The 10,993-nt window shown below is 39.7% G+C and overlaps 1 protein-coding gene across 1 annotated transcript; it reads right to left on the bottom strand.

Moving 5' to 3' along the window:
• Position 1: 1 nt before the first annotated feature.
• Positions 2-10,467, bottom strand: CD99 (CD99 molecule (Xg blood group)). The gene is made up of 9 exons (XM_026846066.1): positions 10,391-10,467; positions 9,851-9,972; positions 6,154-6,246; positions 5,746-5,796; positions 3,941-3,982; positions 2,260-2,331; positions 1,606-1,716; positions 756-809; positions 2-110 (listed from the first exon to the last, which is right to left on the bottom strand). The coding sequence occupies exons 1-9, from the start codon at positions 10,465-10,467 to the stop codon at positions 85-87; spliced, it is 648 nt and encodes a 215-aa protein (XP_026701867.1). The 3' UTR covers positions 2-84.
• Positions 10,468-10,993: the final 526 nt, after the last annotated feature.

Raw genomic sequence — 10,993 nt, 5'->3', positions numbered from 1 at the left:
CTTTTTTTTTTTTTTTTTTTTCAGGCAGAATGCAGGCTCTCTATCCAGTTTCAATGATCTGTTCTTCATCATGTTATCTTTAATTTAGTTCTCCAGAAGTGTGCGCTGAACTAAAAAGTGAAAAACTCAAGATTAGTACACTAAGTTAATACACATTGCAAGTTATGTCTTACTATGTAAAAGTATATGTGGACACCAGACTTTTTCAGTAGGCGTTTGAAACTGTAGGATAAATTCAGGTAAGCAGAGGCTTGATTCTGCGAAGCCAGTACTATCCATACCAAGGGATATTACATCCCAGATTTCTCACTCAAAACAATACATCCTACTACATCCATGTAGCTATCTACACTTGCAGTATAAACCAACATGCAGTTCCCGACTTGCAGTTTTGCAGATGCAGAATTGAAATGGAGTACAGTCTGCGTAACTGACATAAAAAGTAGGTTATTGAAACAAAGTGCTAGCCTAGGTTATCATTAAATTCAATTCTTTACTTTCTCTAAGCTCCTGTATTTCAAGGACTCCTCAAGGTAATAAACCAATCCATTCAAAGAATAAAACACTAGGGAAGAGTGGCCATGTTATCAGAACTGAAACAACTCCGTTTTAAGTTAGTCGTCATGGTAGTTACAAAAACTAGAAACAAAACAAAACAGCAGAAGTATTCTTCTCCATTATGCTAGATATCAATAAAGTGCATTTAATAGGATCCCCACCAAAAAGTTGATCTTCTATCTAGGTTCTTCTCTTACCAGGTGGCTCAGATTGTGCTCCCCGATGGCTTTCCATATTCACATTCTCTTCATCTGCTGGGAAACAGACAGACATTTAGCATTCAAATTTTCTTATCTTTGAAGCTGTTAATAGAGATAATTTGAGAGAAGAAACAGCACTGAAGAAACTGGGCTACTGAAAGTAGTTGAGCTGCCCGTGTTGCCTGCATGTTAATTTTAACATGCATGATAGATGTTACTCAGTTTCCAAACTTCCCAAATTACAAAACAGCAGTGCCAGGCTGGATGGCTGCTCTACTATGTCTCTCCACCAACTAGTCATAAGGACTAGACAAAACCAAAGCTTCTGCCCCACCTGTCACCCACAGTACTCCCAAAGTTCTCTGTTCTGAGTTATATCTTATTTAGGTGGAAAGGAAGCAGATAGCAAGCAATAGATGACTGCAGAAGAAAGAATCATTTGGGGATGAACATCCAGGTAGTTGTCAGAAAACTAATATGTAGGCAAGCATCTTGTGACGGCACAAGGGCAAGATTTACAAAACTAGAAACAACAAAGTATTTTTCAGCATAAAAATTGTCTCTAATCCCCAACCTCCACTCAATTTTCCTTAAAGAAACGTTTTCTTGCAGTGTCTCCTGCTTAGTCTTTAGCAGGAAGTGCTTTTATTTTAAGAAATGCAAAGCCTTAAGTCTGCTTCTGAAAGTCTAAATTTTGGGCAAGGCACTCATTGGACATTCTGTCTTAGATGACTAGTAAGAGCAATTACTCCTTGTGAACACAAATTCACTATGCTACTAAAACTATCTTATGCATAAGATCAATATCTAGCCCCTATATAAACCAAGACTAATTTAGAATTCTTACCGCTTTGTTTGAAACAGAGTTTCTTCTTCTGGTAAGCAATAAAACTAGATACTGCTCCAATTACAGTAGCAACCACAGCACTTACAATTCCAGCTACTGCTCCCTGAGAAGCTGGGGGGAGAGGAAAAAAAAACAGCTTGCGTACATTTTTCAGAATTAAAACTTGTATTGTCTCAAAGTAAACCCTGTGAACACTTCCAAAAACCAGTAATTTGAATTACATGAAACTGTAGTAATCAACTCTTTCATTGTGAATAATTAAAAGCGAATCCTCTAATTTTATAACCATTGATTTCTTAGCAATGTCTCTTGTTAAGCATGCATGTTTTAAGCTCCACTAATTAAAAAAGCTACTCTTTCATAGCCAAATCTAAGTTGTATGCACACAATCACTACACCAGCATCTCTGAGACATTCTAACACTTTTTAAAAGTTTGCAACATAGCATTTGTAAAGAATTATGGAAGGTTTATCTGGGTTTTTTTTGGCAGAGACAGAACATACTGCTTCTGAAATGGAAGGTATGATCTTAAGTTTCAGATACCAGAACCACAGGTGTTACACATTAGATCACATTAACCAGCTTGTGGGCAAGGTTTTACCAAAAGCTCGGATAGCCATAGGATCAATAGGAAGCACAACCTACTACCTTACCATTGCTGTCACTACCATCACCTCCTCCTTTTGGTAAACTGCTATCATATAGTTCTGAATCATCAAAGTTGCCTATAAAAAAATGAAAACAATATTATTTTACATGTTTTAAGTTCAGTGAAAAGACACCTCAAGGCACATAATGACACAGAAGTTTTCTCTAGATTGTTCAGCTGAGTTCATGGTGGTTTTAGGCTCAGCATCATAGTCACAACATATTCACATTTCAAAAGTCACCCCAATCTCAAGTCCCTTCAGCTCAGCACTATATAGTTTGATAGCAGCACTGCTTCCTCTGGACTTCATGAACAACTGAGAGAAGTCAGTGTCCAAGAGCAGGTAGTACTGCATAAGTCATAGGCTAAGCAAGCAAGAAGCCCTGTAAGCTACTTAAATGGAACAGCCCAAGTCTCACTATCCTGGTTAAAGCAGAGAAAGGACATGGACATGAAAGGACTATTTCTTTTCAAAGCTGAAGCTGTGAATGTTTCTTCAGAGTTGGGTTTCTAAGTCACAACCAGTCTTTTGAAACTGTACAACACAGTAGCTAGAGGAAAAACAAGAGTTCAGCATGCCACAGTCCAGTGCTGCAGTACATGCATGCCAACAGGAAGATAAAAATATAATTCTCTCCTCTGATTTATGGCAGGATACTGAACCAGTCCCTCTCCATTTCCATTGGACCCTACCTCATGGCACCTGAGTTCTCCTCCTTCCCTCTGCTGTCAAACTAATCTTTAGTTTATGCAATGCAAGTCTGTTTCAAGCAGCAAAACTAAATGCATTACATCAGAGGATGTTTTAGTTGGGAGGTAAAACCACTGTACTCAGGCACACAAGACCCAAATTCAAGTATCTGATGCAAAGCAGGCAGGAAAATGAAGAAGAACCAGGGTTTGCATTCCAGGTAAGGACTCTTTACCACCACATTAATGGATAATGACATCAGAGCTGCATCCCTCTGAATCTGTTTTGTTCTGAGTCAGGCAAAGACAGAGAAGACCTCTAAAGCACAACAGGCAGGGAAGGACATGTATTTTAAGCCTACCTTTCAAACACAAAAGAGTTGTATTTTTTTAAAAAGAAAAAACAAACATCAAAACCAAAAAACCCGCCAACCTTTAATTTTGAGCTTTACTTCTAATTTAGATGCTTTAAGAATACCGATCAAAAGTAGTTCCTACTTAGTTTTTAGCATGACTAGCAGGGATTCAGTTTGTAAAGATGAAAGAACTCAATCTAATACACAGCTGCTCCACCCCAGGCAGGCAAGAACAGCATTGCCCCAAGCACACACTCTGTCTCATCCTTCCTCCTCTCCATATCATTCCACTTTTAAATGAAAGTGACTCAGCAGGTTTGATATGGAATTTCAAGACTACTGCAAAGATTATTTGTAACACAATTTTTCCTCAGTGTTTATCCAGTGCAACATCTGACATACACAGCAGTCAGTGAACAAGGCGTAATTATTAGAAGTTTAACTGAGATCGTAAAACCATGTCACAACTCAGGACCTGGAGGACCTGGCTTGGGGTTATATACACACAAAAGCGATACAGGAAAAAAAAAAAAGCTAAGATATAAGAAGCAGACTACGATACAGCAACATTGAAAGGGACTAGGAAAGATCAACAAATACTTTTCTACTGTTCAGAAATTCCTGTTAGGTCAGTCTTACCAGTGTCTTTAGGATTTGTTGGCGGACCTGGCTTGCGGTCATCTGTAGACAAACAGAGTTAGAATAAAGTGAGCAAAGTTACTAGTGTGAAGAGACCAAAAGCAGAATGACCTTGAAAGACTATACAGCCTAAAAATTGGTATCAAATCTTCCCCATGTCATTTTCCTTTCCTTTCATTAGCTAACGCTGTATTTGCTTGGTTACTTTAGGTAAAACACTGTATTTTAATACAATTAACAGTGTTTCTGCTACATCAGCCTGTACTCTTGCTATAACTGAACATATATGGAAGAACTCACTAAGTGTTATGGAGCATTTTAGTTTGCACATCTGATTTCAAATGCTGAACTTCTTTACATTTTTCTACCAGGCACAGATTACTTGGCTGTTTCTGCTTTTAAGACTACCAGATTGTAACCAATAATAAAGGTTGGTAATTCACTTTAGAAAAAAAAATAATAAAAAGGACAAGATAACATCAAATTCACACACCAGCAGTGGTTTTCTAAAACTGTTTTCACCAACAGCTCAACCAATCCAGCAGCCCATTTCTTATGTATGCTACTTCTTGATGTTGCCTTGCCTCATCCCAGATCTAGTACAACTCAGATCAGGTCATCTCAGGCTCTCTGCATACTCAGAGACAGGCACCTTCGGAGTACAGTTCTAAAACCCCAATTTAGGCTTGTCATCCTATAAAGGTTCCTCTCTCTTCACCTACCTGAACCATCCAATTCAGTCAGCTGTTTCTCAATTAGCCAGCTGTTCTCAAAATGGCCAGCAGCTGGAAACAGACTGCTTTAAGAGAGACAAAACTTCAGAGGACTAAATCAAATAGAGCAGCAAACAGTGCTACTGTCCTACAGCTGTATGCCATGTGTTAGGAAAGCTGTCTGTACTGCAACAGGTCTAGTGATAGCTATGGTGCATTATCTGCCTAAGTGGATGCATTTTTTACTGGCTGAGTGAAAACAATACTGCAATTTCTACTGCTGCCCACACTGCATAAGCACGTTAGAAATGGAACCTTCCTTCATATTATTTCAAACAGATTAATGTTTCCTTGTGCTACTAAAGCTAGTTCTTGGATAGAAAGAGATTACTTCAGATTTAAAAACTACTTCCATAAGTAATAGTTTATGGAATTAGTGCCATCTAGTGAAGACATATGAAACAAGTAGGACTTGGTTAAGAAATGAGTGAAATACATACAGCTTTTGTGATGCAGACCCTTAAAAATGAAGGTAAATAAACATACCTAGACTGCAATGATTTTTATCTGCAGTCTCTTACCTTAATCAACTCAGTGCCCTTACTACATTTAGGTAATAAAGGATAGATAGACATTGCATGAAGTACCACTGAGCAGTATCTAGGAAAACATGATACACAAAATGCACCCCATAATGTTTTCACCAAGAATATAATGGCATGGTCACAGAAGAGCACCACAGAGTTACCAGGCATTATCTGTCAAACTACAGCACTACGTGCTGCTTTTGGAGATCATGGTACATGCCAAGGGCCAGATTGAGGTGAGCATACTCAAAATACACAGACTGAAAGCCAACAGAAGGATTCTCAAAGGGTTTTTAAGCTTGTGAAATCACAAAGTAAATTTGTGAAAGCACTATCAGAAGACTCCAAAATGCAGAAATCCTTTTGCTACTAGGGAACTGCTTTATTTTATGGAAATATCACAGCTCTTTAAATTGAAAAACTGAAAAATTCAGGCTCTTGAATTACTATGTACAACTACACTTGACTTCACAGTAAAAGACATTACAAGCCAATTAGATCTCACCAAAATCTGATGGTGGTGGCTTCTGAGATGGAAGAGGCTTCTTCGTAGTTCCTGTCAGGGATGGTTAGAAAAAGAAGTTTAAGTACTATTTAATACACTGTTCAGAAGATACATGAAGGACAACAGTAAGCCTATGTCTATACAGTGAAAAGCACAAGATCAAGTCTATACAGCAAGACACTTTCCCCTTTAGAGGAATCCCTGAGTGTTCCCAAAGACAAATTTCAGTTCCTCCAGCCAACATTTTGACATACCCATAGCTGAATTGTTCCACTGAAGTTTAAACAAACTATATGTGGGGAAGGAATCATACTTGGTCATGCAGTGAATACTCAGAAGCAAACAAGTCAAAAGAGCAGCCACTGTATTCCCACCTACCTCCCAAAATTGCAAGAGTGTAATAATTACCTAATGCATCTTCTAAGCTGAAGTCATCAAAATTGCCTGTAAAAGATGAAAGCAACAGTAGAGAACACTGTTTTTTCTTACTCAAAACCAACACTTATTACAGTCATAAACATGTCTTTGATCTATCCTGAAGTATATTTTTTGCTTCCTGCATCAGAGTAGAAGAGCATTTTGAGTCAGGGCTGAAGACAGACATTATTCTCTATTTCTCCAGACCACTGTCCACACATCTCTTTAGAAAACAAAGGAACAGCACTAAAAATTTTCTCTATAGAAAGGATCCAAGGGCCAGAACATATATTCCTACAGTCAGTATAATGCACTTAGCACTTTATTCTTGCCACTGCTATTGCATGGTTTTTTAGTGCCATCCACAGCATATTCTTTCCCAGCCTTCTTCCCACTGAACCACAAAATGACCAGGGGCACAGCTGCAATTCACAGGAATTTACAAGATTCAAGTGCGAAGAACAACCTTGGAACACAAAGACCAGTATAAAAGTTATATGGTTGGGTAATGGATTTAATACCTTGGCATTAAAAATTAGTTTCCATGGGTTTATAAGACTTATCTTTTCCCCCAACAAAGGTTAACAGTATGAAGGTGGTTAAATTATTAGCACAGATGATCTCGAGCAGTTTCTTCAACTTCCTAAAAGACAGCTAAACACAGCTGTCACGCTATGGGCTCTCCACTCCAGGTTTCATTTTCAGCCCTTAGGAAAAGAACATTCTCTCTTGCTGTATTAGGTCAGTTGCTAGAGCTACTACTGCTTACCCAGCCAACTGCAAACACACTAACTCAAGATATTCATGATACAAACTAGTTTCACAGCATGAATACAGTAGTGTGATCTCAGCAGCAGAAATCTGTAAGAGAAATGGACAGCTAAAACAACTGCTTGGGATATTTTTTTATAGTTCATCATTCCTACTTCCACTGAAGCATGGAAAAAGAAAAAAAGCATGAAAGTAGATACCAGCTATTCAACAAAAAGACATCCAGATATACTGCTCCAGCCCCAAAGAAGCTGGAAGACTTTTTCTACCTACTGAGTATTAAGTCAGCCAGAGATACCTTAATTCAGAAGATAAACACATAAAGCATTGATGTGTCTGGCTTTTTCTCTAAGAATGTCGCTACAGAAGAGGAATCAGAATAGGCCATTGCCAGTTCTGAAGAGAGGAATAAAAAACAAACATCAAAAATCAACATGACAGACCAAATTAAGACAAGGACAAGCCAAGAATACCAGGAATGGCAGATGCTCATACACTTGGTGACATCTTTCAATCTCAACTGAGCTTAAAACTGAAATCTCTTTTGCTTCTCAGAGAACTGCACTAATATGCCTTTTTTTTTTATTGTGGAAAAAATGCAACTAAGATACATTTTAATTTTTTTTCATATGGAAGCAAGGAATGACAACCGGAATAAAAAAAATAATAATCAAAGGCATGCTTGGAGTTCCCTGAAACACCCTACAAGCTAGTCTTCAGTTTGGCCAACTGAACTGCTACAGGAGAAACTGAAATCTGAAGTCTAAGCAGTGATACCCATATCTTACATATGAACTGAGTCCACCTTGCTCACAAGCAAGTCGGGAGGTAGCACTGCCTGGTCTGACAAGCCCTTTCATGGAAAAAGAGGCAATTCATGGCTTCATTGTGGTATGTGAATGATGTGCCTTTAGAATGGGCTGGATACAATAGTTAGGTATAGAATCTGGATAGAAAGCACAAAGATATTTCACTTAGTGTTCTTCACTACAGGTGGAAGCCATAAGCTCTTTTATAATACTTAGCTCATGAAAAACTGTTTCACAGAATGCAAAATATTTGCAGGTTGTTTATCTGAAGCTTACATCATCTTGCAATACAATCTTAAAAATCTCAGTAAAATGAGCAGTTGCCAAGACCCAAATCTCAGTTACTTCTGAAGTGACCCCTTTGTTTAGACTGCACCAAGAAACCTCCATGTTAACAGGCAAAAAAGGTCAAAACACTCAAGAGAAATTTAAACACATATTTGCATAGTTGTTTCACAAACTTGAATTCTGGTTGGTTTGTTTATTCAAGTACATACATCTCTCAGGCTACAGTCCTCCAGGGAGGAATGCCTTTGACAGGACCTCATCAGGTGTTTGCCAGTCTAACACTTAAGAAGGCAGGCAAAAGGACCTGTTGAAGATGCATGTTCCACAAAACACCCCGCCACAGCAGCAACCAGAGGATGGACCACCACCATCTGTTAACACCATCTGTCTAAAGGTTAAAGATATATCACCAAGTCAACGAATGTTACATTGATGGGTATATTTCAAGAGCACTATTTCTTTTTAGGAGTGGCAGAGGGAAAAACAAGCACATATACTCAGTATTATGCTTTGGTACAGCTGAAGTTTTACCTGGAGCAGAAAAGACTGAAGAGTCTCCCACTGCCACCACGAAACTTAAGTCTGAGGACTCTGAATGGTTCCAGCTGCAGTTATTTTCCCTCAAGAGGAGGAAACCAGTGTAAAAGAGTGTGAGTTCAGTAACACTACTGTTTTAAGGGATTTTCACACATGATCTTCATGAAGAAATTGTTTAGGGTGAGACTGCTGACTGCCAATCTCACATAAGACACGCTTTGAGAGAGCAATAAACAAATTTGAGGGTTAAAGAAAAAAATCATTCTACATTGACGAATTATTCAATACTCTGCAACAACAATTCTGTTTTCCAAGCATGCAGCAAAATGTCAGGTTCTTCAAACACAGTACTTTATCACAATGAAGTAGGAGAAAATGTCAAAACCTAGCTTATGAAACTCATTACAATGCGCTCTGAAGTGCTGGCAGCCTGCTTTCCCAGCAAAGACTGGGTGTTTCTCCACTCTTCATGACAAACTTTCATGTGTCTTTAATGCACTTGCTTTTACTCACTTGGCTTTTAGTATGGGTGGGTCCAACTAGAGTTCAATTACTTAGCCTGAAAGGAGAGAGGCTCAGTACCAGGGATTCAGCTGGTTCCAGGGAAGAAACAATCAGACAATGGAGATAAAGCTACAGACCTAGAATAAAGGTAGTAGCAGGATCTAAGAAGGATAAGTCAGCAAGAATATGCTGTAGTCCCTACAGGAGCACCCAGAGTAACTGAGCTTATGAGAATTTTCATAGCGTAAGCAAAGATAACTGCAAATAAAGCAGGTATTATATTATGTACAAACCACAATACAACAGGTATTTCTACCTCCTAGGGGCATGAGCAAATTCAAGAACGTTTCAGAAGTGTCTGCACTATTTTCCTTCCATGTTTGTAGCTCAAATATCAGGATCTCAAGAGACAGATCTTCAGCAGGCAGTCCCCAGTAATTTGCATAGTTTTGTCAGATGGGGGAAAAACACCAGGTAAAACAAAGAACAAACATGAAAAGCTGATGAGCTAGAGGGTATTCAAGAGAGCCAAGTAACTACGCAACTAGGAGTCCTTTGCAAAGGCCCGTCACCACTCTCAGATACTTACTGCTGCGGTATTAGATTAGTCATATTTACATTCCACTGCAGAAGGCAATACGAGCTTTGGAAAGTTCCCCCATTAGTCACGTGTATGGCAACGCACCAAGAAAGGAGGCTTGCGATGAATCACCACAAACATTCTGACTTGAGCAACAGACTGCTTGAATTTTGTTTTTCTAAAAATCCCTCCCCAGTACCCTGCGCACCACGAGGTGCCACAGAGCCTGCATACTTCAGCTGGTCTTCCAGTTGTAAACCTACGGACCAGGTGACAGTGGTCAGCTTGGCCCCATCCCATTTATGGATGTTACTTGCCATTCTGTCAGTGGCCAACAAACATGAAATCATAGAAAAATACAGTATCTTCAGTTGGAAAGAACCCATAAGGATCATTAAGCCCAACTCCCTACTCCTTACAGGACTACCTAAAACTAAACCCTATGACTAAAAGTGTCCAGATTCTCCTTGAACTCTGACAGGCTTGGTGCCATGACCACTTCCCTGGGGAGCCTGTTCCAGTGACTAACCACCCTTTCAGTGAAGACCATTTTCCTATTATTGAGCCTGATCTTCCCCTGACACAGCTTCATTCCATCTCCTTGTGTCCTATCACTGGTCATCAGAAAGAGGAGATCTGCACGTCCCCCTCTGCTGCCCCTCTTGAGGAAGCTGTAGACTGTGGTGAGGTCACCCCTCAGCCTTCTCTTCTCCAAGCTGAACAAACCAAGTGAACTCACCTCTCCTTGTAAGTCTTGCCCTCAAGGCCTTTCATCATCTTGTTCACTCTCCTCTGGATACCCTCTAGTAGTTTCATCATAGAATCATTGAAGGTGGAAAAGACCTTTAAGATCACTGAGTCCAACCATCTGATGTCCTTATACTGAAGTGCCCAAAACTGCACACAGTCCTCAAGGTGGGGCCTCACCAGTGCAGTGTAGGGTAGAACAATCACCACCCTCGATGGGATAGCTATGCTGTGCTTGATGCACCCCAGGACATGGTTGGCCTGTTTGGCTGCTAGGGCCTACTGTCGACTCATTCTCAACTTGTCATCAACCCACATCCCCACATCTCTTTCTGCAGGGCTGATCTCCAGCCTCTTGTCACCCAATTTGTACACAAAACCAGGATTATTCCAACCCCAGTACGGAACCCAGCACTTGCTCTTGTTAAATTTCATACAGTTGGCAATTGCCCAACTTGGGTCTGTCCTGCTGCCTAACCGCTCATTTACATGAAATGTGCAAAAATCTTGAGCTCAAAGAGGCCTCTCATCTCTGTAGAGTTTACACAAGGTTTGGCAGCCCTCTTGCAGGATGAGAATGCTGGTAACCACAAGG

Source organism: Athene cunicularia, assembly GCF_003259725.1.
Source record: "Athene cunicularia isolate RWA chromosome 1 unlocalized genomic scaffold, athCun1 chr1_part1, whole genome shotgun sequence".
Lineage (NCBI taxonomy): Eukaryota > Metazoa > Chordata > Aves > Strigiformes > Strigidae > Athene > Athene cunicularia.
This window is presented reverse-complemented; position numbering and strand designations above follow the sequence as displayed.

What these genes read in the sequence shown, in the direction of transcription:
- CD99 (XM_026846066.1), bottom strand. Translation starts at nt 10,467, where the DNA reads ATGAAACTACTAGAGGGTATCCAGAGGAGAGTGAACAAGATGATGAAA. An exon ending in GCCACCACCATCAGATTTTG is followed by an intron (nt 3,983 to 5,745) that starts GTGAGATCTAAT and finishes GTTTGTCTACAG; the next exon opens with ATGACCGCAAGCCAGGTCCG. An exon ending in ACTCTGTTTCAAACAAAGCG is followed by an intron (nt 810 to 1,605) that starts GTAAGAATTCTA and finishes GTTTCCCAGCAG; the next exon opens with ATGAAGAGAATGTGAATATG.